The sequence below is a fragment of the Leptodactylus fuscus genome, chromosome 4 (genome assembly GCF_031893055.1).
Source record: "Leptodactylus fuscus isolate aLepFus1 chromosome 4, aLepFus1.hap2, whole genome shotgun sequence".
Classification (NCBI taxonomy): Eukaryota; Metazoa; Chordata; class Amphibia; order Anura; family Leptodactylidae; genus Leptodactylus; species Leptodactylus fuscus.
The window spans coordinates 162,247,341-162,272,808 of NC_134268.1; the positions used below are offsets into that span (position 1 = coordinate 162,247,341).

General features: G+C 44.0%; 1 protein-coding gene across 1 annotated transcript in view; it reads left to right on the forward strand.

Moving 5' to 3' along the window:
• The first annotated feature begins 496 nt into the window (after positions 1–496).
• The window catches only part of CAPN7 (calpain 7), a 49,669-nt gene continuing 24,697 nt past the window's right edge, over positions 497–25,468 (forward strand). Inside the window, exons 1-6 of the mRNA XM_075271298.1 lie at positions 497–1,455; positions 18,850–18,958; positions 20,370–20,527; positions 21,892–21,959; positions 23,886–24,092; positions 24,209–24,295. Of these exons, the coding sequence (XP_075127399.1) occupies positions 1,354–1,455; positions 18,850–18,958; positions 20,370–20,527; positions 21,892–21,959; positions 23,886–24,092; positions 24,209–24,295 (731 nt within the window). The 5' untranslated portion in view covers positions 497–1,353. The remainder of the gene's footprint in view (positions 1,456–18,849; positions 18,959–20,369; positions 20,528–21,891; positions 21,960–23,885; positions 24,093–24,208; positions 24,296–25,468) is intronic.

The following is a 25,468-nucleotide window of genomic DNA, read 5'->3' on the forward strand; positions in this document are numbered from 1 at the left end:
CAGAGGATGAGATACACGCATGTGCACACAGTATATAATGGCAGAGGATGAGATACATGCATGTGCACACACTATATAATGGCAGAGGATGAGATACATGCATGTGCACACATTATATAATGGCAGAGGATGAGATACATGCATGTGCAGACAGTATATAATGGCAGAGGATGAGATACATGCATGTGCAGACAGTATATAATGGCAGAGGATGAGATACATGCATGTGCACACACTATATAATGGCAGAGGATGAGATACATGCATGTGCACACACTATATAATGGCAGAGGATGAGATACATGCATGTGCAGACAGTATATAATGGCAGAGGATGAGATACATGCATGTGCAGACAGTATATAATGGCAGAGGATCACACTTACTTCTTAAAACTTCTTACAACGCCAGGCCACAAGCGTCCTACAAAGCCATGGGCTGGCCCACAACACTATACTATCAGGTAACAGCGCGCATGCCCAGTACTAACAGGAAGCTGCATTCTCCAGGCAGCCCGTACTGTGGAAAGTCCTCTCCTGTGTGTCAGCCTGGAGGTGGGGACGCACTTCAGTTCCGCATACTCTAGCAGCCCGTCCTCATAGCAGCAGGTGAGGAGGCTGCTGTGTCACTGGCAGGGGGTGGAGGCAGCACGATGACTGGGGCTGCTCCCTCCTACTCATCACAGCCTAGGAGCCGCCTGCAAAGGCATAGGAGGAAGTGACAGGGTGCCCGAACACATAAACACCTCCATCTATCAGGGCAGCCGGGCTCTGACTGCTGACAAGGTGGGACGGTCCTGCGATAGGGGCCACAGCCAGGAATACAGTCCCCAGCCAGCCCTCTGACTGTGGATAAGCTGTGTGTTGGCATTATCATTGGATTACCAGGAAGGGTTTATGAGGTTCCCTGGTAACTCTTCATCAGAATCACTGCTACTACTACCCCAGCGGAGCCAGGCAATGGTGTGGTATGAAGTACAAGCAGGGGTATGATGGGTCCTACTGGATACCCTAAGGACACATCGCTACTCAGGCGACTATGACATCTATAGAGACTTAGGAAGAGAAGATTCTAAATCCCAATCCAGCCTGGGCTTCCGTCTGACAATCTGCGACAATAATAGCAAATCACCTGTTTACTGCCTGACGCCAGAGCAAGACATCTTCTAAGACAACTCAAGTCTGTCTTCTAGAACTGAAAAACCTTCTGAGCAGTAGTCTCTCTGTGGCCGCTAGTGACTATACCAAGCACAGATCGCTGTACTGACTGACACATCATCTTACTTTCCCTTATACCTATTTATTACTTCTTCTTGTGCTGTATACTTTGTATCTTGTCTATCTAGCTGTCACCATGGATGCCTCCATACTCGAACTGGATGCTCTAAAGTTTGCAAAGTTGGCGGTGGTCAACGATCAAATAGGAAAATACAAGGAGGCAGTCTTCTTTTACAAGGTATGGATGTACATAACCCAAGGGCCTACACATATAATATGCACTTATATAAAGAGAAGACTTCTAGAAATTTATAGAATGTTTTACTTGGTACAAGCATCCTGACTGCAATTGCCACATGAAGTTGATTGGGGTTCATGGTAATGAATTTATTATGGTAAAACATAGATGATACATCAGGCATGGAAAAACATTAGCCAGGTCTAGGAGCTCGCTCCAAAAGTTAGGAGCTGTCCATGTGCCTTCAGGATTTGTCCCCTTCTCCTGAATAGGACTTCTAGTGGTAAAATTCCTGCAGGTGTCTGCTACAAGTGCCCACTCTCCTTTAGGCCGGGTTCACACGATGTCTTTTGGCATGTAATGTGGCACGTAGACGCCCCGGGAGCTTTTGCGGGCTGTATACGTTAAAATTGTTTTCAATGGGAGCCGGTACTGTATACGCGGCTCTATTTTGCAGCCGTGATTTTGTGGCGGCCGCAAAATAACGCCGCGGTACCGGCTACCATTGAAAACAATGGGAGCGTATACGGCCCGGAAAAGCTCCCGCGGCGTCTACGTGCCACATTACGTGCCAAAAGACATCGTGTGAACCCAACCTAAGTCACAGTAACCATCCCATCCTTCGAGAGCAACCTCTGCTACACCCAGTTGTGACAGCAGGCCTCCACTGCTGACTACTATGTCACCAACCTTCCTTCTCTCCCAAGGCTGGGCTCACACTAGCGCCCAGTTTCCGTTCGGGGATTCCAGCCCCCATTCTTCTTGAAAAATAAAAGAACTTCTTTTTCTACATTTTTTGTGTGGAAATATGGAAGACCCCATTATTGTCTGTGGGTTTCTGTGGGAAACCGCTTTTTCAGCTGATTGGGTTTCCATTTTTTCCAAAAAACGGAAACCCAGGCGCATGTGTGAACCTAGGATAAGCAAAATGTCACATGAAAACTCAACCATAGCAGGGGGTGGTGTGATGGTGCAGGGGGAAAATGCACTTCACTGATAAAGATGTGTATTATACGGCAGGGCCATGTGCCTGGACTGAAATCTACACCAAATCATAGCTGGTATAGATTTCAGGACTCATTTATGCAAAAAAAAAAACCTTGCGAAAAAAGTAAAACTGGTGACTCCTTTGTTCTAGATATCAAGCTCAACCACCTCTATTCTTGTTGTCTACTTAGATGTGGCATAGAAGTAAATAGAGAGAGGGATGCCAAATACATGGCCACCTCTCCATTCACAGTGGCTGTAACACTTGGCATGATGTTGTAGGGGGAGGGGAAGACCGACCCCCCCCCCCCATTCTGGATACAGTTGCATCTCACTGAAGTGAGAACTGTATATGTCAGTTATTTATGGTTTATCTTTTAGGGACACGGAGGCTTGGATGCTGTAATTATTTAAAGAGGACCTTTCACCACTTTTGGGCACAGGCAGTGTTATATACTGTCAGAAAGTTGACAGTGCGCTGAATTCAGCGCACTGTCGGCTTTCCCGATCCGTGCCCGGTGTAAAGCGCTATCGGTCCCGGTACCGTAGCGCTTTACAGTCAGAAGGGCGTTTCTGACCATTAGCCAGGAACGTCCTTCTGCCTCGCGCCGCCTATCGCGCTGTGCTGTGGAGCGGGGAGGAACGCCCCCTCCCTCTGCTCACACAGCTTGTCCATAGACGAGCATTATCAGGAGCGGGAGAGGGGAGTTACTCCCCGCTCCACAGCACAGCGCGATAGGCGGCACGAGGCAGAAGGACGTCTCTGGCTAATGGTCAGAAACGCCCTTCTGACTGTAAAGCGCTACGGTACCGGGACCGATAGCGCTTTACACCGGGCACGGATCGGGAAAGCCGACAGTGCGCTGAATTCAGCGCACTGTCAGCTTTCTGGCAGTATATAACACTGCCTGTGCCCAGATATGGTGAAAGGTCCTCTTTAAAGGGACTCTCACTAGGAAATGTGATCAGAAATTAGTAACTATTAGAGATGAGCGAACAGTGTTCTATCGAACACATGTTCGATCGGATATCAGGGTGTTCGCCATGTTCGAATCGAATCGAACACCACGTGGTAAAGTGCGCCAAAATTCGATTCCCCTCCCACCTTCCCTGGCGCCTTTTTTGCACCAATAACAGCGCAGGGGAGGTGGGACAGGAACTACGACACTGGGGGCATTGAAAAAAATTGGAAAAAGTCATTGGCTGCCGAAATCAGGTGACCTCCATTTTAGACGAATAGTGGATTTCAAATCCGGGTCATATGAGAATGTGAACTTTGTGACTATGAGACAGGGATAGCTGTACAGGCAGGGATAGCTAGGGATAACCTTTATTTAGGGGGGAATGTTATTAAAAATAACTTTTTGGGGCTCTATCGGGTGTGTAATTGTGATTTTTGTGAGATAAACTTTTTCCCATAGGGATGCATTGGCCAGCGCTGATTGGCCGAATTCCGTACTCTGGCCAATCAGTGCTGGCCAATGCATTCTATTAGCTTGATGAAGCAGAGTGTGCACAAGGGTTCAAGCGCACCCTCGGCTCTGATGTAGCAGAGCCGAGGCTGCACAAGGGTTCAAGCGCACCCTCGGCTCTGATGTAGGAGAGCCGAGGGTGCACTTGAACCCTTGTGCACCCTCAGCTCTGCTACATCAGAGCCGAGGGTGCGCTTGAACCCTTGTGCACACTCTGCTTCATCAAGCTAATAGAATGCATTGGCCAGCGCTGATTGGCCAATGTATTCTATTAGCCTGATGAAGTAGAGCTGAATGTGTGTGCTAAGCACACACATTCAGCTCTACTTCATCGGGCTAATAGAATGCATTGGCCAGCGCTGATTGGCCAGAGTACGGAACTCGACCAATCAGCGCTGGCTCTGCTGGAGGAGGCGGAGTCTAAGATCGCTCCACACCAGTCTCCATTCAGGTCCGACCTTAGACTCCGCCTCCTCCGGCAGAGCCAGCGCTGATTGGCCGAAGGCTGGCCAATGCATTCCTATGCGAATGCAGAGACTTAGCAGTGCTGAGTCAGTTTTGCTCAACTACACATCTGATGCACACTCGGCACTGCTACATCAGATGTAGCAATCTGATGTAGCAGAGCCGAGGGTGCACTAGAACCCCTGTGCAAACTCAGTTCACGCTAATAGAATGCATTGGCCAGCGCTGATTGGCCAATGCATTCTATTAGCCCGATGAAGTAGAGCTGAATGTGTGTGCTAAGCACACACATTCAGCACTGCTTCATCAAGCCAATACAATGCATTAGCCAGTGCTGATTGGCCAGAGTACGGAATTCGGCCAATCAGCGCTGGCTCTGCTGGAGGAGGCGGAGTCTAAGGTCGCTCCACACCAGTCTCCATTCAGGTCCGACCTTAGACTCCGCCTCCTCCGGCAGAGCCAGCGCTGATTGGCCGAAGGCTGGCCAATGCATTCCTATGCGAATGCATACTTAGCAGTGCTGAGTCAGTTTTGCTCAACTACACATCTGATGCACACTCGGCACTGCTACATCAGATGTAGCAATCTGATGTAGCAGAGCCGAGGGTGCACTAGAACCCCTGTGCAAACTCAGTTCACGCTAATAGAATGCATTGGCCAGCGCTGATTGGCCAATGCATTCTATTAGCCCGATGAAGTAGAGCTGAATGTGTGTGCTAAGCACACACATTCAGCACTGCTTCATCAAGCCAATACAATGCATTAGCCAGTGCTGATTGGCCAGAGTACGGAATTCGGCCAATCAGCGCTGGCTCTGCTGGAGGAGGCGGAGTCTAAGGTCGGACCTGAATGGAGACTGGTGTGGAGCGATCTTAGACTCCGCCTCCTCCAGCAGAGCCAGCGCTGATTGGTCGAGTTCCGTACTCTGGCCAATCAGCGCTGGCCAATGCATTCTATTAGCCCGATGAAGTAGAGCTGAATGTGTGTGCTTAGCACACACATTCAGCTCTACTTCATCAGGCTAATAGAATACATTGGCCAATCAGCGCTGGCCAATGCATTCTATTAGCTTGATGAAGCAGAGTGTGCACAAGGGTTCAAGCGCACCCTCGGCTCTGATGTAGCAGAGCCGAGGCTGCACAAGGGTTCAAGCGCACCCTCTTGCTTAGCACACACATTCAGCTCTACTTCATCGGGCTAATAGAATGCATTGGCCAGCGCTGATTGGCCGAATTCCGTACTCTGGCCAATCAGCACTGGCTAATGCATTGTATTGGCTTGATGAAGCAGTGCTGAATGTGTGTGCTTAGCACACACATTCAGCTCTACTTCATCGGGCTAATAGAATGCATTGGCCAATCAGCGCTGGCCAATGCATTCTATTAGCGTGAACTGAGTTTGCACAGGGGTTCTAGTGCACCCTCGGCTCTGCTACATCAGATTGCTACATCTGATGTAGCAGTGCCGAGTGTGCATCAGATGTGTAGTTGAGCAAAACTGACTCAGCACTGCTAAGTCTGCATTCGCATAGGAATGCATTGGCCAGCCTTCGGCCAATCAGCGCTGGCTCTGCCGGAGGAGGCGGAGTCTAAGGTCGGACCTGAATGGAGACTGGTGTGGAGCGACCTTAGACTCCGCCTCCTCCAGCAGAGCCAGCGCTGATTGGCCGAATTCCGTACTCTGGCCAATCAGCACTGGCTAATGCATTGTATTGGCTTGATGAAGCAGTGCTGAATGTGTGTGCTTAGCACACACATTCAGCTCTACTTCATCGGGCTAATAGAATGCATTGGCCAGCGCTGATTGGCCGAATTCCGTACTCTGGCCAATCAGCACTGGCTAATGCATTGTATTGGCTTGATGAAGCAGTGCTGAATGTGTGTGCTTAGCACACACATTCAGCTCTACTTCATCGGGCTAATAGAATGCATTGGCCAGCGCTGATTGGCCGAATTCCGTACTCTGGCCAATCAGCACTGGCTAATGCATTGTATTGGCTTGATGAAGCAGTGCTGAATGTGTGTGCTTAGCACACACATTCAGCTCTACTTCATCGGGCTAATAGAATGCATTGGCCAATCAGCGCTGGCCAATGCATTCTATTAGCGTGAACTGAGTTTGCACAGGGGTTCTAGTGCACCCTCGGCTCTGCTACATCAGATTGCTACATCTGATGTAGCAGTGCCGAGTGTGCATCAGATGTGTAGTTGAGCAAAACTGACTCAGCACTGCTAAGTCTGCATTCGCATAGGAATGCATTGGCCAGCCTTCGGCCAATCAGCGCTGGCTCTGCCGGAGGAGGCGGAGTCTAAGGTCGGACCTGAATGGAGACTGGTGTGGAGCTATCTTAGACTCCGCCTCCTCCAGCAGAGCCAGCGCTGATTGGTCGAGTTCCGTACTCTGGCCAATCAGCACTGGCCAATGCATTTCTATGGGGAAAAGTTAGCTTGCGAAAATCGCAAACTGACAGGGATTTCCATGAAATAAAGTGACTTTTATGCCCCCAGACATGCTTCCCCTGCTGTCCCAGTGTCATTCCAGGGTGTTGGTATCATTTCCTGGGGTGTCATAGTGGACTTGGTGACCCTCCAGACACGAATTTGGGTTTCCCCCTTAACGAGTTTATGTTCCCCATAGACTATAATGGGGTTCGAAACCCATTCGAACACTCGAACAGTGAGCGGCTGTTCGAATCGAATTTCGAACCTCGAACATTTTAGTGTTCGCTCATCTCTAGTAACTATGTATTATAGGGAATATTATGCTGAGCATCATTTATACATTTAGATAGTCCAATAGGTGGACCATTCTTTGAAAAAGCCAATTTTTTTCAGAAATATGGAGTCAGGGTTGGAAAAAAAAGTTACCAGCTCCAGCCTCAAAATAACATGATTAGTTATTTGTAATGATATTATACAAGTACTAATATTATATAATTAGATTTATAGTTTGTTATATATTTACTTTCATAGAGATTCAGCCACTGGCTCTTTAATGAATTAGAGCATCTTTACTTACGATTGCTGTCGGCCATTTTGAAGGAGCCGGAGTCCGAGTTGGTGGTTTTGCCTACAATGACACAGCCCTGATTGCTTTGGAAATATATAGACTGCAAAAATAAGTAAATCAGACTTAAAGGGAGTCTGTCATTGAGATTCTCAATTTTTAGCTAACACTATATTCATGTATCCCTCAGAAAGGCTATTATAGGCATACCTTTTAGTTCCTGATTCTCGCTGGTGTTTTTCAGAAAAAGGCTTTTTTTTTTAGTTATGTAAATTATCCTCCACTCAGCACAGGGGGTGTTCCCCCTGTGCTCCGAGCACACCCGTGTTATCATCGTCTCCCTACATCACCACCCCCTTCTTAATACCTCCTCCTCCTCTTTGCTTCTTTCTCCACTCACGTGAACGAAATCTCAAGCATGTGCGAGATTTCGTTCGAGCTGACCGGAGGAGGTAGCAAAGAAAAAGAGGAGAAGTCGTCAACAAGAAGGAAGAAGGGGGCAGTGATGTAGGGAGACAGTGATAACACTTTTCATGAAAAGTTGAAATATGTGCAAGGTCTTGCTGGGCAGTCTGTTCTGTGACTGTATGAGCTTTTATACATAACTTACTATTAGTTTTTCTGCTGTTAATCAAATTATGGGTGCAGCACATTTTGCATTTTTCTCTGAGGCAGGGGGCATGTTCAATAAGAAGCAGTCTACCATCTTTACTGTGTATTACTGATGCAACTGGTTATATGTAATTCTGCCAGAAGTAACTGTACAGTAGAAAACAAATAGCTGACAAAAGTGATCATTGTATAGGAAATCCAGGAACACTAAGACTGCAAGTACAGGGCAAATAAACGCAGACAAGGAACTAACACATAGGAATATAAAAGAAAAGCTGCTTGCTGTCTGTGAAGAATATCTCATTTGTAATCAAAGAAGCAGCCAGAAGTAGATACAAGTACATAGTAGGCTTTTTGGACGTTGTAAGCTGTGAGATTTGCAGAATGTTCAGTCCTTTATACAGAGCAACACCTTGGAGATGTGTGTGCAGGCTGTAAGTAGAATCAACCCCTCCCCTCTCCATTCACTGTGTGAAGAGAGAAAATAACCTCACCTTAACACTCACATTAGGTAAACAATATTGGATCACAGTCTCTATGGAAGCACCTTGGGTAGCAACAGGGAGTGAACTGCAAGTTTAACTTGGAGGGAGACATCTTGTAGCAGGAACTTTAGAGAGGCTATTCAAGCAGCCACATTTTTAATGTAAGTGCGTTATGTTTTGGTCCAGAAATAAGACTAAGTTGTTTGAAAAGTTAATAACCTTGGACATATGCCTGGCATTTCTTGGCCGGCACTCTTAAAGGCTTTGACGTGTCTTTACACTTGAGTCTCATTTACATATTTATGCAAATTGCTTCTTTAAGCAAATAGTGCATCTATTGAACTATTTAAAGGTATGATAGTGCAGGACAAAATGTCCCCTACTATGCAATGTGGCTGGTTTGATATTGAGTTTCCTGGAATGTATTGGCAATTTTTTTTATTACCGCATATACTCGAGTATAAATCGACCCGAATATAAGCCGAGGCCCCTAATTTTACCACAAAAAACTGGGAAATCTTATTGACTCGAGTATAAGCCGAGGGGGGAACCACCATTGCAGATAAAAAGTCTGGTCATGTGCATTACAGCTTAGTAACTCCATGGGGATCATAGTAATATCAGTTAAACCCCATCATGTCCCTCACATTAACCCCCTGTGTGCCTCACATACAAGTTACTTATATGTGGGACATATGGAGGTAATAATTAGGTATCTTCATAATTAAGGTCCTTCATTAAGCGTCTCACATATTAGTAACCCTTATATGGGGCACACAGGGGTTAATATGAGGGACATTATGGGGTTAACTGCTATTAATGTGAGGCACAAGGAGTTACTGAAACTAAACTAATAACCCCAAATGCCTGACATTAATAGGCAGAGTAACTAAAGGAAGGTCCCTGTGTGTGTCACGTTACTGCAGCTTCCTCTCCTCCATACAACAGACATCTTCCATAAGACACAACGAATCCTGGCCACTCATCTGCAGGGGAGATGTTAAAGGACCTCTGATGACGTCATGACCATGTGATCGGACTCTGGTGTGGGCGGAGCTACTAGGATTTAGACTCAACCTTATCTGCAGATGTTACATATCAGTGGCTACAGGACCTTTGATGACATCACAGTCACATGACCTCATGACAAGCCAATCACAGAGCAGTAGCACTAAAGGACCTCCCCCTTCCAGGTCCTTCCAGTTTTCTGTGCTCCGTGGACCCTGACTCGTGTATAAGCCGAGGAGAGCTTTTTCAGCATGAAAAATGTGCTGAAAAAGTCGGCTTATACTCGAGTATATACAGTATTATTTATTAAAACCAGATAATGAAATACCAGTATATCCCTTTTTTCCCCAATCTTTTTATCATTTGATTTGTAGATTTTTTGCCTTTGAGTACCTAAATATTTCATAATCTAACGGGTCCCAAAATATTCCAGTCAAAATTACATTTTAGACCCATAACGGCTAGTTCACATGGAGTCAAATGGGCCAGATTTTGGTGCAGAATCTGCGTCAGAATCTGGCTCAAAAAAACGCTTCCCAGTGAAATCAATGGGCGCCGGTCATTTTCTTTTTCCTTGAGTGGTTGTTCCCACTTGCGGAAAAAAGAAGCAAGCTACCCTTTCTTCAGGAGGATTCCGCGGCTGATTCAGCTGCAGACATCCGCCTTGCGACACCTCCCTCTCGACTAGGCCCATTAATTTGAGCCTAATCCGGAGCGGAAAGCCACAACCATCGGAAGCCGCGACAGTTGTGGCTAGCCGCGGCAGGCGGATTTTGGTCTGGATTCTGATGCAACTTCCTGCGTTAAAATCCGGACCATTTTACTTCATGTAAACTAGCCCTAATAATCCCTAAGGCTGATGTCATTAAATAGACAACCCGAAAGGATGTTAAAATAACTTTATGATGAATGTCATTAAAACACTGGACTTATAGGCAATAATACTCCCATAAGATCAGTAGGACATTTCTGGTGACACATTGCCACATGACGTTTCAGCCCAGAGGACTTTTATCAATTACTGAAAGACGTGGGAAGAATAAAGGCCGTGCATATAAATAGAGTCAATGTAGAGAATGAGGAAGAAAGAAAGCAAGAGCTACATCATGGCAGCTGAGATTGCATATTTTTACAAGGACCTCATCATTGCCATATTTTTTTTTACTTTACAATATATCTTGGCCTTTGAAAAATAGGCAATGTCCGGATATTATTTAAAAAATAAAAGCCCATCAGAAGTCTATATTTAAGGTATAAGGTAATACTAGGTGGCAGACATCACAGCATTGCATTCTTCGCAGTGACTTGAGAGCTCCTAGTCTCACTAAGCACAGTATATATAGAAAGCAATGGTGCCGCACACTCAGGGGTAATATATAGCATGGTGCTAGCAGAAAGGATCCTTCGATCCAACAGCAAATAATGTAAAAATGCTGCTGCACACACTGAATTTGCTAAGGGTATGGTAAGTTTATTTACATAAATTAAACAATCGTTGCGCCATGGACATGTAGCAATAAGCAAAAAGGAAAACAATAGATCAAATTAATGTTTCGGTCGTTGGACCTTCATCAGATATGATCTATGTACAGGAAGCAGAGGGTGTATGCCTGAGACATACTACACCCCCTGCTTCCTGTACATAGATCATATCTGATGAAGGTCCAACAACCAAAACATTAATTTGATCTATTGTTTTCCTTTTTGCTTATTGCTACATGTCCATGGCGCAACGATTGTTTAATTTATGTAAATAAACTTACCATACCTTTAGCAAATTCAGTGTGTGCAGCAGCATTTTTACATTATTCACTAAGCACAGTAGGCGGTGTCCACTCTTTTAAAGGGATCCTATCATTAAAACTCAATTTTTTCTCGCTAACACGTTGGAATAGCCTTAAGAAAGGCTATTCTCCTACCTTTACATGTCTTCTCCGCGTCGCCGTTTGGTATAAATCCCAGTTTTCGTCAGTATGCAAATGAGTTCTTTCGCAGCGCTCAAACGGCACTGGGGGCGTCCCCAATGATGCGAGAGAACTCTCCAGCGCCGCCTCCATCTTCTTAAGGAACGGCCCCTCTTCACGTCTTCTTCAGGAGGCTGGCTTCAAACTTCTAGGCCTAGGGCAAAGCCGACTGCGCATGCCCGTTGCCCACAAGAAAATGGCTGCTTACAATACTGTGTAGGCGGCCATTTTCTTGTGGCTGGTGGGCATGCGCATATATCAGAAGGAGACTGGGAATATCTCACTATAGGGCCCTATCTAAACTTGTGTAGAAAATAGGGACTGGGCAGGCCTCTCAAAATGAACAGAATAAAGCATATCCTTTATTAGGGTAATAATAAAAGAAGATATTGTGTGACTTAACCGGATGACAACTGTAAATAATATTATTGTGTTAAGACTGTCTTCATGGTTCCTTGACAATGATCAGTGTGTGTGAGGGTCATGCCAGATCCTGCCAGGGGTAAATCACTATTCCACAACATCCAGAGTTAACATGGACACTGCAAATTGTGTTCAATGATGTCGGCTCTGTGTAGAGGAAAACTCAGGCTATACACTATTTATGAGATAATAGATTCTATAGGTAGTGGACCACAGCCAAATCTTTTATAGGGAGTTAAGCTGTTAAAATGCAAAAATACAGGGTTATCTGCAGATATCTAAAAGGATGACTCCTAGGTATGCACTAAAAAATGATAGCTGAGGGGCAACACAGTGGCTCAGTGGTTAGCCCTGCATCGTTGGAGTCCTGGGTTCGAATCCTGCCATAAACGACTTCTGCCAGGAGTTTGTAGGTTCTCCCTGTGTTTGTGTGGATTTCCTCCCATTCTACAAAGACATACTGATAGAGGAAAATAAAAATGTACATTGTGAACCCTATATGGGGCTCACAATCTACATTTAAAAAAAAAAATGCTGGCTGAAAAAGATCCCATAAATGTAGAACGGATCTCGGGTACATCAGACAGAAACGTTTTCCCTCAACTGTTCATTGCATAACAGCGGTGGTGTAGTAACATCCCCGAGGAGACTTGTCCTAAAAAGAGCATACCCCCCTCTTCTAATCTAGGAAGACCCTAGAAGATCTGCCTAAAGGCTGGTCAGAAGATCCACGCACATAAGGTTCTCAGCTATTCTACATACAAGATGTGTGATGTAGTGACATCTCGGTGGACACGTGCCCTAACAAGGATATACCACAGTCCTATATATTAGCTAATAGATTAAAATAGAGCTAGTTAGAAGTGGATCATGGACCATAAATAGCGGTTCCTGATGTGGACGCGTTTCCCTGATTCTATGTGAATTGTATCAGGGGAAGAGGAGAGAGCTGCAGCATGTGCTGATACAGGCAGTCAAAGAGGCAGTGCTTTTGTAACACCCAACCTGTTAAACAGGAGGATGAGTCCTTGACATGTCACCCGTTGTCAGAACCAACCTGGAAGAACAAGGTTCCAATCCTGGTCCAAATTCTGGAATTTAAATTCCTTGAATAATCTCTATTGATGTGGCTTTTATTCATTGCTTTGATATCTCATCTTGTCTTTGTTTTGTGTGTTCACTTATATGGAAAAAGCCTTTTTCTTAAAGTTCTTCCTTCTGATCACTTTACTCTATAGTCACGTAGTCACCTGGATATGTGATGTAATGTAATATTAGTTAAGGTGTCTACCATGTGATCCTAGTACATGTGACCTCACTCCCTTCTACTTCCTGCTATGCATCAGATACTATTGACAGTATGTCATAATTGCTATAAGATAAGTATGTCTCCTTACATTGTGATGTATGGTAAGTAATTGACAACAACTTTTTTTTCAATCAGAAAATGATCAAAGGTGACGGAAGAAAGCGTCCGTCATTCTTATTACTTTGGGGTTAATGAAGTCAGACACCCAACAGAGGGGGCTGTGTCATTCAATGCCCATTTAACATTAACGGTAACAATTTAAAAAAAAAAAATCTGTCGTGTTTTGAGGTCACCTCTCATCCCCCAAATAAAGTAATAAAAAGTGATTAAAAAGTTGTACATACCCAAAATTGATACTAGTAAACACTACAATATGTCCTGCAAAAAAAAAAAAAGAGACAAATACTTTTCCTCACGTGAAAGGTGAGGCCACTAATTGGTCACTGGAAAAGAACCGGTGACATAAATGAGTCACCCTAAAGGGTTAGGTAGGCATGTCAGGCCTAGTCTTGGGTTGTATGTACACCAACATAATAACAATAAAAACTTCGTCATCCCCAAAAAATAAGATATCTTGGAATGCAACATAAGAATGTTTCTTAAATTGTTTGTAATTGTGCAAGTAAAACATAAAGACAAACATATATATCGCCAAGATTGTCACTTGTAAAGTTACTGTCATTTATACTGTACATGTGTGTGTGTGTGTGTGTGTACAGACACACTGTATATAACTGTAACTTTCTTTCTTGTCTTGTTCTAAAAAACTGTTTATTTGTATGTTTTTTTCCTTTTTTTTATGTGGTTTGTGAGCCTCCTATAGGGCTCACAATGTACATTTTTCCCTATCGGTATGTCTTTTGGAGTATGGGAGGAAAACCACGCAAACACAGGGAGAGCATACAAGCCTCCTTGCAGTTGTTGTTCTTGGCAGGATTCAAACCCAGGACTCCAGCACTGCAAGGAAAACCAGTTTATTTGTGTTGGAGGCATGATATGTCAGACCCGCGTTTGTTTTCGAGGGGACTGATTGTTGGCATGTGCCTGGTCTGTCAACCAATTTGTTAGGTTGATGGGTGTGTTGAGGTGTAGTGGTTTTGTGATCACACCTCGATATGCAAAGACTGACATAAGAACTGCAGTCAGATGCCGCTATGGTCAAAAGTCAAAGCTTGACTTTAGTTTTGGCTATTGCAGCCCTGCTATAGATATCCTCTTTGTGCAGTGCACTCAGACCTGATAATGGTGCTCTTAATGAGGACCTTTCACACCTTCACCGCTCCAGCTCTTAACCTCTTCCATTAGATGCTGCTCCACTGATTCTGGCGCAGTTGGGATTTTTTTCTCTAGCCTTTACAGCTGTTGAGCAATTGGTGGTAGTTTTATAAACCAATATGCTAATTATTAGAGTACCACTCTACTGTCCTGGGATGTCCAGTCTCAGATCACCCACCTTGACAGTAGAGAGCCTATTTATAAACTTGCCTTCATCTCTGCAGTAATTTGAGGGGCTGTAGATCTTTGTCCTTATTGTCAGTCTCTTTTGACCACAAGTGCTTGTATTGTCTGAGCTGTGATCACAGAACTAATAGATCCTAACACATCTATCAACCCCTACAAGGCGCTCACTAACAACCAGTCCTCTTTGGGAATCTGGCAGGACTGACATATCACATCCCTAAAACAAACAGATTTGTAGTACAGAACAAGTAATAAAGTGCGATATAAACAGTGATAGCAGGTCCGCCAGGTAGAGTTTAACCTGACTGTCTAGAAATAGGGGTGCTTTAGTTATTTATGTGCATATATGTATATTTATCTGTCTGTGACTCGTGTATGTATATGGTACTCAGTAGACCTGCCTCTCATTGTACATATCAAAAGTTTTGGTGACAGTATAGATGATTTACACAGATCATTGTATTGAGTCACAGTTTTTTTCACATTGAGATATGTACGGTATTCTGCTTCACTAGGTTCAGGTGCCTGTAGACTCAGAAGATGACTTGTCTCTCATTATTTAGATACCGTATATACTCGAGTATAAGCCGAATTTTTAAGCACAGTTTTTGTGCTGAAAAAGCCCCCCTCGGCTTATGCTCGAGTCAAGCAAAAAAAAAAAAAAAATTTTTTTTTTTTTTTTTTTTTTTTTTTTTGGGGGGGGGGGGGGGGGGGGGTCCTATGACCAGCCGCAATAGTAATGTATAGAATCTCCCATAAAATGGTGGGGAAAAAAAGAAGCTTTAAAAAATAATAAAATAAAATAAATAAAGGTTCTAAATCCCTCCTTTCCCTAGGATACATATAAAAGTAAAAAATTACTGTGAGACACAAACACATTAGGTATCCTGTGTCTGAAAGTGCCCGGTCTACTGAATATAAGATCTGCAGTGCTCCTCTTCCGTCAGGAAGGGGTTAATAGGAGCACTGCAGATACTCTATAGTCAGCCAGGCTGAATTCCAAGTGAGGAAAAAAAAACAGTCCTCAAGCTCAGGGAAGGGGCAGACAGACATCCAAAACACCCCCTCCCCTTCCCCAGCACCCAGCAACTACTGCACCCAAAAACCATTTTAATTTTTGAAATTTTCCAGTAGCTGCTGCATTCCCCCCCCCCCCCCCTTGGCTTATACTCAAGTCAATAAGTTTTCCCAGTTTTTTTGTGGTAAAATTAGGGGGGTCGGCTTATGCTCGGGTCGGCTTATACTCGCGTATATACAGTATGTCTTTCATTTTCTAAATATCGGCACAACTGGAAGTCTTAGCATTTGCCATCTGAAATGTGTGCACAGGATATTTTCAATATACATTTGGGTATACACCGAATGGCCTCTTTATTAAAGACACCTACCCTTTCATAATAGGAGCTTCCTTGTACGGAAACTAGACACATGACTTTGTAGTGAGGCATGAAATCAAGTGAGCAAGTTTCCATCGATTAACTTCAGCATGAATCCATATTACCATGGGAAAATGTGCGATCCAAGTGGCTTTGAACAAGGAGCGGTCACTGGTGCTAGTCTAGATGGGGCTGGTATTTCAGTTTAAGAGCAGATAACTGAGCAGTGGAGCAATATTGCATAGTCCAGTAACAGGGTGCCGCGGCATTATGGAGGCAAAATAGGATGCCATTGTAGTTAAAGAGAATGGTGAAGCAGAATGCTATCCTACTTCATCACTCAGGCATCTGCCAGTAATGCCTGGTGGAGACCTAATGCACCAAACTGCAGACAAGAGCAACAGACTTGCCAAAACAAACTTTTCTTTTTTATTTATATGTCACAATCAGTCGGGGCCTCAGGTGGACATTATCATTTGCCTGGAGACTACTTCGGAACATTACAATTTCTCTAGTGACCTTACCATTTGACTAGGGGCCACAGGGGTGCATTACATGTGCCTAGGGACCACTGGAAAACATTACCATTTGCCCAGGGGCCACTGGGCTGGGACATTACCAGTTCCTGGGGGATATTACCATATACTAGGGAGACACTTGGGGTCATTTCCATATGCCTGGGGGATACCGGGAGACATTGCCATATGCCAGGGAGCCACTGGGGGGGGGGTATTACAATATGCCAGGGGGACAATACCATATGGCTGGGGTCCACTAGTAGGACATTACCATTTGTGTAGGAGCCACTAGTGGGACACTACCATTAGACTTGGAGCCTCTGGGGGACGTTACCATTTGCCTGCGGACATTGGGAAATATTACCAATTGGAGTTGTGATGCGGTTACAATTACATCAAAACTGCATCAGTGAAAAAAGACATGCAGTTTTGTTGTGGTTTTTGGTGAGGTTTTCTAAACTTACAAGTGAAACAAATTTATGTTCCAAATTCAAAAAATTCATTCAAAAAAACACAAAACTGCCATTTTTCATTTTTTTTTGGTAAAAATTATTTTGTAGGGGTGCCCAGAGGAAGAATTTTGTTTTCAAGGGTACCTAGTGTCTGAAAACATTGGGTAACACTAGCCTAGTCAGAACTGTGTTTCATTGTGCTGATGGGAGAGTTAGAATTTAGTGCAAACAGCGCGAGTCGGGTGTCAGCAGTTTGGTGGAGGTGGAGTGATTGTGTGGAGAATGTTTTGGCACACCCATGTTTTGGCTTTTGGATGGCGTTTGGAGACTAGGGATTAGTTTAGCATTGCAGATGACCAAACTCCCCATATCACAAGGCTTTAGATCATGACCATAGAAGCCAGACTGTCTGCATGGGCCAATTTCCTGCAGAAAGATTTCAAAGCTTAGTGGAATCTACGCTAAAATGCATTGCTATGGTTCTGAAGGGCAACCATCTACTGCTGGTCAGAACCAATGATGTGCAGAACAAGGCATCACCCATGTTATGAAACATCTAAAGGAAATCCATTCCAAGGGCTATAACAGAACTTTCTATATTGGAGTTCATGGAATCATAGACTGGATCTGCTACTGTATGAACTGGACAACAGGCAGAACAATGTAATATCCAGCACTGATGCTCCATTGGCCGCCTAGTGGTTTTTGTTTACTTTCATGGAGTGACAGTATTCTATACATGCCTATGACTACTGAAGCTAACCACAGGCCTCACTGGTAATATGTAGGGCCAGCAAGTAGTACATACTACTGTGAATGAACTGCACATCATTGCCCCAAGAAAGTAATCCAAGATCACTGGAGCATCAGAGAGGAACTGGAACTGGATGTCAGTGGAGTCAATGGAGCATCTGCTGTGAGGAACGCCCCCAGCCCCCCACCCCAACTCTGACATTACAAGGCTATGGAAGAGTACTGTCAAGGGGGGCGTTCCTCACAGTCCAGCATGACGATCAACTGTAAAGCCCCACCCTTCTGACACTGGAAGGTTATTGGTCCTGAAGCTAACATCAGTTTTCCAGCAGTATATAATACTGCCAATCTGTAAGGACATGAAAGGTCGTCTTTAAAGGCATTCTGTTAAATACAAAGGTGCATCCCAAACCGCAGACACAAAATCAGACATGCATGACTGCTATATGCTATTGTACAGTTACTCTTGGCAGAATTACATAAGAAACCAGTATTCTCAGTAATAGATAGATAGGGCAGGGGGCAGACTGCTTCTTATTGTTCACACCCACAGCCTCAGAGGCAAAATGTGCTGCAGCCATAATAGGGATAACAGCAAAAAAATGAGAGGGTTATATGATCATAGAGCTAACTGCCCAAGACCCTGCACATATTTCTTGACAATACAGTTACCCTGGTAATTATATATGTAAAATTTCCAGAGGACTCTGCTTCTAGTCCTGACTGTATTTTCAAACAATAATACAGGTAGAAATGTGATTTTGAAATCCTATGACAGCTCTCAGACTGTATTATTTCGTATATCACCAGAACCACTGTATAGGTTACATAATGCCTGACTTCCCTGCATTATACAGCAGCCATCCCTCCATACACCTAGTGAAAGCACCTAGTGTACAAATTTCAGGTCTCAATACAAATACAAGGGAATGAATAAAGCAATGCAGGATTTCACTGAAATTAGCCAGAATTGAATGATAAATCATATAAGAAAATGTATAAATGGCACAAATGCCACCAGAAATCCAAAGTTGTTTGAAAGTTCTTGTACGCTTTACACTGCATGACCTATAGAAATATAAACTTTGATTTTTACAATGCAGGAGGCCGCGCAAGCCCTTATTTATGCTGAAATGGCAGGATCTTCACTAGAGAATATTCAGGAAAAGATAAATGAATATCAGGAAAGAGTTCAAGCTCTATATACTGCAGGTAAGTGGACATGGTGACAAGTGTGCACCCTCCGCTGTGCACAGTACTATACACCGGTTACATTGTTAGAAACAAGCTTCACAGAGTGGCTGATTGACTCTAGATATCAGACCGATAAATGTACTAAAACATAACCTTTATTTAACATGCCATAGAGGCTAAAAACGACCCCCACCCACAACAGGCATTTACCCGTGTATATAGTGCAAAAACACAGACAGGGTATGATGGCTCCCCAGTCTATGATCACTACGTGTATTCAATAACCACAGGACCTATGTCTGCACAACTATACTTTATTAGCAGACCCTGTCTAGGTCAAAACTATAATATATGTAGACCCCCCTAGCATGAATAGTGCAATAATTAAACTACCCTATTCAAGATAAATAATATGAGTGATAAAGAGACACTATCATCCCCTGCCTGTTCTAAAATACAAACTAGTGCTGTGTGTTGCACAACAATAAGGCAATATTGATGATCAGGCACACATACAAAGAGGCTAAAATAAACCACGCCCCTCCATTTATATTAGACCTGATGAAAAATAAACACCCAGTGAGTCTTGTGCAACGGGCCGTATATGGAAGGCTACCTGATATATAGCTACCTCTCCAACCCCTCGGTGTGGTACAAGATGAAAACCTACACTCTGCAATTAGACAATAACTTTGTACCACTGAGCGTAAAAGATATAGATTCAGGAGCTATGCCCCCCTCCCGGGCCTGTGAATGTTAGCTATAGCCCAATGATAGGGGAAGCGCTCCAGCCAGATTTCTGTAGGCTAACATGAAAAAAAAAAAAAATTTCCTTTTTCTTCTTTTTTTTTTCTTCCCCCTTCTTTGGCTCTTATTCAGACATGGCTGGGCTCAACGCGTTTCATCTGCTTCCCACAGACTCATCAGGAGCTGACTGAGCTATCATAAGATGATTACTGCCTTCCTACAAAATCTAACACTGCCCACGATGTGCGGTTAAAACCACATTTCCCAACTATCATTTCCGTGTGTGCTTGATGCAGTACATGTGAATGGTACGAGCCACAATACAGGTGGAACTTACACTGATGAAACAATGATTGTCTATCTACAAGGTAGATGATAAACTTGAAGAAAGCCAATATTTCCAGTGGAAGGATTTGCCTAGGCGTATAACATTGGCATGTATGCATGAGGTCTAAGGGCACATTTCACCTGGTGGAATCCCGCACAGATTCTGCCTCCCACTGTTGAAAAAAGGCAGTAGTGTAGAGGAGTAAATATTACTTAGGTATTTTCATTTTGGCATGTCATTCTGGGTATTTAAAAAGAGATAAAATCTCCAGACTAGACGTTTCTTGATCTTTTTATCTAAGTATGTCCGTATACCCCAGTGAGTAGTATTGACTTATGTATTCTTTATTCACAGTTCAAGCACAGAACATCGACCCCTTGAAATCAAAGCAACATTTGGACTTAGAACGAGCGCGTTTCCTTGTCACCCAGGCGTTTGATGAAGATGACAAAGGGAATGCAGAAGAGGCGATCGAGTTGTACTCTGAGGCGGTGGAGCTTTGCCTGACAACCGTGAGTATAATCACACGTATTGGACGTGATACCAGGACAGAGACAGGACGAGTTTAATATTGACATTTATACTTTCTATACTGCTGCAGCCTTCATCAGAAAGTGACGTCATCTACATAGTGCACATACAGTACCACATAAGTGTCATCTTATTGACCAAGCAAATAATGAGAGATGTTCTGCAGCAAGAGAAATTAGTCATAAACTTTGTCAATGTAGAAAAAATAAACTTCTTTATTGAGGGAGATTTAACAAAAAGAGCGGCTTTAAAAAATGATTCTCCTAAGATTCTCCTATTATGTCTTGTTATTGTCTATTTTCTTCCGTGGCTTGGAGGATGTAGCTGTATTTAGTCTCTTGTAGCATCTGTTTGTATCCACAGCGCTTTCTCTTCTTCGTTTCTCCTTTCACATGGCGCAGCGAGGGATAGGAAACCGACATCTTGGTCTACTTGCGGTGCATTTCCGGTCACATGTTCATTAATAAAAAACGCTTCATATACCAGCTAAAGTCCACCCTTTCATTTGGTGTACTTACTTTCCGGACACCCTGTATATTTGCTATGGCACTCGTTAGCACCACAATTTGTTGTGGGGGCTGCATGTGGCCAAAATTGCACCACTTGTTGTGTGAGAAGGGAAGGAAGGAATTATTCATGTTAATTGAGGTATTACTACCAAAATCAAGCAGCCTGTTAACAAGCTATGTGAAAACCCTGGCAACCACATGTAGTGTTGGTGGCCACTGCAACTTGAGTATATTAACTTAAGGGGTTACTGAAAGAATTAGGCACTGTGTCTTACTCTGTGTGTTATTTTTTGTTTAAAGAGTATCTCTGGTTCTAAGCAACTTTTCATCAATGAATAGTGCAGAAGAAAATAAGAAACGTAATAAATCTTATTATGGAGATCTGTTTGCTTCTCCACTTATTAACTCTCTCCCAATATCCAGATCTTTAAAGACGGTGGCCGCTCTGCAGCAGAGCAGCCGCCATAGCCACCGGGTCTTAACTGTACTGCACAGCAGAGACTTGGAGCTACTCGCAGGCATTGCTTTATTTAATGCCCCCAGAGCCGGTCCCCATCAGCCCCGTACCTTTTGCGTTGCAGGACAGTTCCTTATAAAGGCTCCCAGACATATGGCTATTGATGCTTTGATATAAGTGTGTGAATGTTAAAATAATGTTATGGCTCTTGGAAGGCAGGGAGTCAAAAACAAATATCGAAAAATGTCTGTGGCAGGAAGAGGTTAAGCTGATTTCCTGCTCCATACCTTGAATCTGACTAATATATCTATGAAATTAAATGTTGAAAGCTGTTTGTTAACTTTTTCTAAGAATTTGTAATCTTTTTGTTTCATTTCAGTCCAATGAAACTACAGATCAAAACCTGCAGACAAAACTGAAACAGTTGGCCCGTCAGGCTTTGGACAGGTGCTCATGTACATGTTGTTTCCGTGTATTTCTTCCTGATGTTCCTCTACCATTGTCTGTGGCACATTCCTTTATACCTTTATAGCATACCTTATATTCTAAAAAAGACATAGAAACGGATTTCAAACCAAGCGGATCCCAAAATTCAGTAATGTAGGCTCTATTGTTCTGTTAAAGTCAATGGATCATTATTGGGGTATGATCTTTACTTGATGACTTAAGAGTAGATTATCTGGAAAAGTCCTTTCATAAATTAAAGCAGGTTAAAACAGGGCAATTCTGACTAAATATGCTAACATCCTCCTAGTTGTTAATTTTATTTGTCTTTAGGTTTTTTTTGTTTTTTTCTTTTCTTTCTAATTCTGATAGCCCATTTAGAGGTTAAAAAAACCTATATCAACCAGTTATAGCAAAATAACCAATCATGAGTGGACCCCCATCACCACTACTAGATATACCTTCCTTGCCCAAATTAGTAATTAGTAGCCTTTATATAGTACTAGCTTTTACCTGCGACTTCATCCACGGAACCCTGACCCCCTGCGGGACCCACCTGGAGCGGTGTGCAGACTTGTTCCTTTGCCTTGTGTCCGCAGCGGGCCCTTCCTACACCTGTGAGTCCATGGACCCTCGGGGCCCACCCTGCGGCCCGCTGGAACTGTTTACCTCCTCTCCCTCCTGGCACCAGCCACCCCCCTTTATCCCTACCCGCTTCCCCATGTGGTCACTCCTTCCTCCTACCCCGTGCCCCTTTGCCCCCAGGAACTCACCACACCCTGGGCTTCACCGATGTTCAGACTTGTAGTGTCCAGACACGGCAGACGCTACGGGACAGCTGGCCGAACCGGCGTTCCAGAGCGCGGCGCATTCGACCCATGTCCGGCCACGGCAGAGTACTGCGGTCCCGTGGTGAGGCCACACAGGTGGGGCAGCGTATGGACTTGTCGCTGGCCCAGAGTAGAGGCCCTTGTGCAGGACGCTCCAGACCGCTCAGAGACACCATGTTGGTGTGGACGGCGGTCGGACGATAACTCCACCCACATAGAGAAGCGGCAACCAATCAGGTGAGCTGCTGAAGGGGCTGGGATAACGTCATCCCAGGTCTTACAGTGTGCCAGGTCCTGCAGCGAATTGAACCGTGAGAAGCACGGGAGTGAATTGCGGTGGTGTACGGGAATTCCATGTAGCCTATTGTTCAATCCGGGACCCAAGGTATGTATGTGCGCATTTTCAGACAAATCCGTTCGCCCGTGTAGGTGTGATTGAGGAACAAACATCCAAACACACAAACATCCAAACACACATACTTTCACCTTTATAATATCAGTAGGATGATGTCCCTTAGTGGCTCTCACACAGTACAATTCTTCCTTAGTAGCCCCATACATTATGTCCCTCAGTGGCCAATAACACAATATACATCTATAAAATAATGGGACATCACACATTACCGTGTCCCTTGTTGCCCCTCAGACATTATATTACATTATATTATGTCCCACTCCAGATCCTGGTTTACCTTACAGTTTCATGTCCCCCCTCCTGGTGGCCCCTACGGTTTCATATTCCCCTGCTTGTGGCCCCTACACAAATAAGTAAAGAAAAAAGCCTAATACTCACCTTTTCCTGTTACCTTCTGTCTCTGCTCCTGGAAGCTTTAAGGGAGAAATAAGTGCAATATAAGTTTGGTTCAACATATTGAGCAGCTGCCTGGCACAGTGGGACAACATTCGAAACAACACTGCTTGACTGTCCCGCTGTCTCAAAGGATCCCCCGTCGCCATAGGGCCAGGTGAAAGTGCACCGTTTGTCCTATGGTTAAAGCAGGGCTGGTTATGGTTTGAATGGAACGGTGGTCCTGCCGGCAACTCCATTTATTGGTGGAATCCATGCTTATGTGAAACTTTTCTTCAATTTCTTCAACAGAGCAGAATCATTGAAAGACTCCATGTCTAAATCATCTTCGAAAGATAAGCCATCTGCCCCTAAGCAAAGCCAAAACCAACCAACACGAAGTTTCCTTCCTTTGGGTCCAGACTTCAGCTTAAATGATAAGCCACCAGCTGCCAAACCGACCCACAACAGCGAGCCACCTCGTCAGAGGTATACAGCAGAGGAAATAGAAGTGCTAAGGTATGGTATCATCTAGCAGGCAGCATTCCCACAATTCCCTCCATATGTATTGGTCCCATTCTCCTCCTTTTATTTTCCATACTGACAGTGGGGGGTTTTTGTTTTTTTTTTTACAGGAAAACCTCAAAAATTAATGGCATTGAATACGTGCCTTTCATGAGCGTTGACCTTCGGGAGCGATTTGCCTTCCCTATGCCATTCTCGTAAGTGAATATAAAGTGATTAGAAAAAAGATGAAGACATATTCATAGGGTTACATTATTGTTTTTCTCTATAACCTGTAGAAAAGCCATACAAAAGGAAAAACGTTAACAATTTATTAATAGAAACATATGATGGAGTGGTTATACTAAATGTAATATTTTTACAGAAGTTCATCTTTAAAGGGAGTCTGTCAGCAGTAAATTGCCTATTAACCTAATCCCAGTAACCTGTAGTGATTCTACAGTCTCTAAATATACCTCTGTAAGGGGATGTTCACACTACTGCTGTTAGCATCCCTAAAAAATGTTAACAACGGACTCTAAGGGTCTGTTCACACAGAGTATTTTGGCAGCGGATTTTGACTTGGAATCTGCCTCAAAATCCGCTGCCAAAAACGGCTCCCATTGACTTCAATAGGAGCCGCTCGCTTCTTTTTTCCACTAGCTCGTAGCAGAAAAAAGAAGCGAGCTGACCCTTCTTTCTGTGAATTTGTTGGCTGACTCAGCCGTGGCATCTGCAGCACGCTCCAGTGTAGGCCTATTTATTCAGGCCTACACAGGAGTGGGATGCCGCGATGGAATGCTAATGCTGTATCGGCATTCAGTCGCGGCGAGCCCCACAGAATGTTCACACCGCGGAAAAGGTTTCCACAACCTTTTCCTCTGTGTGAACATGCCCTACGTGATCTATCAAAAATCCTTTAAATATCCCATTGATTTCATTGATATTTGATCTGTCATCTGTTACCATCTATTTTCATCAAATCAGTCATAGATCCTTTATTTTGGAGAAGATAATATCGTGTGCTGCAGGATTTGACTCCATTGAAAAGAACTGACTTATGACGGATGTTAAATGTCTGCAATTTTTTGAACATTATATTCTATGGAAAATGGACATATGAATAAAGAGGACCTTTCACCTCCTGGGGCACATACAGTGTAATACACCGCTAGAAAGACGACAGTGTGTTGAATTGAGCGCACTATTGGCTTTCCCGTTCTGTGCCCCTGGTGAAGAGCTATCGGTGCCGGTACTGTAGCTCTTCACCGCCAGAAGGGAGTTTCTGACATTCAGTCAGGAACGCCCTTCCTCACAGTAGCGTCTGTTGTGCTGTGCTGTGAGAGGGGGAATTCCTTACCACCCAGTGATGACAGGGGTGAGGAAAGCCC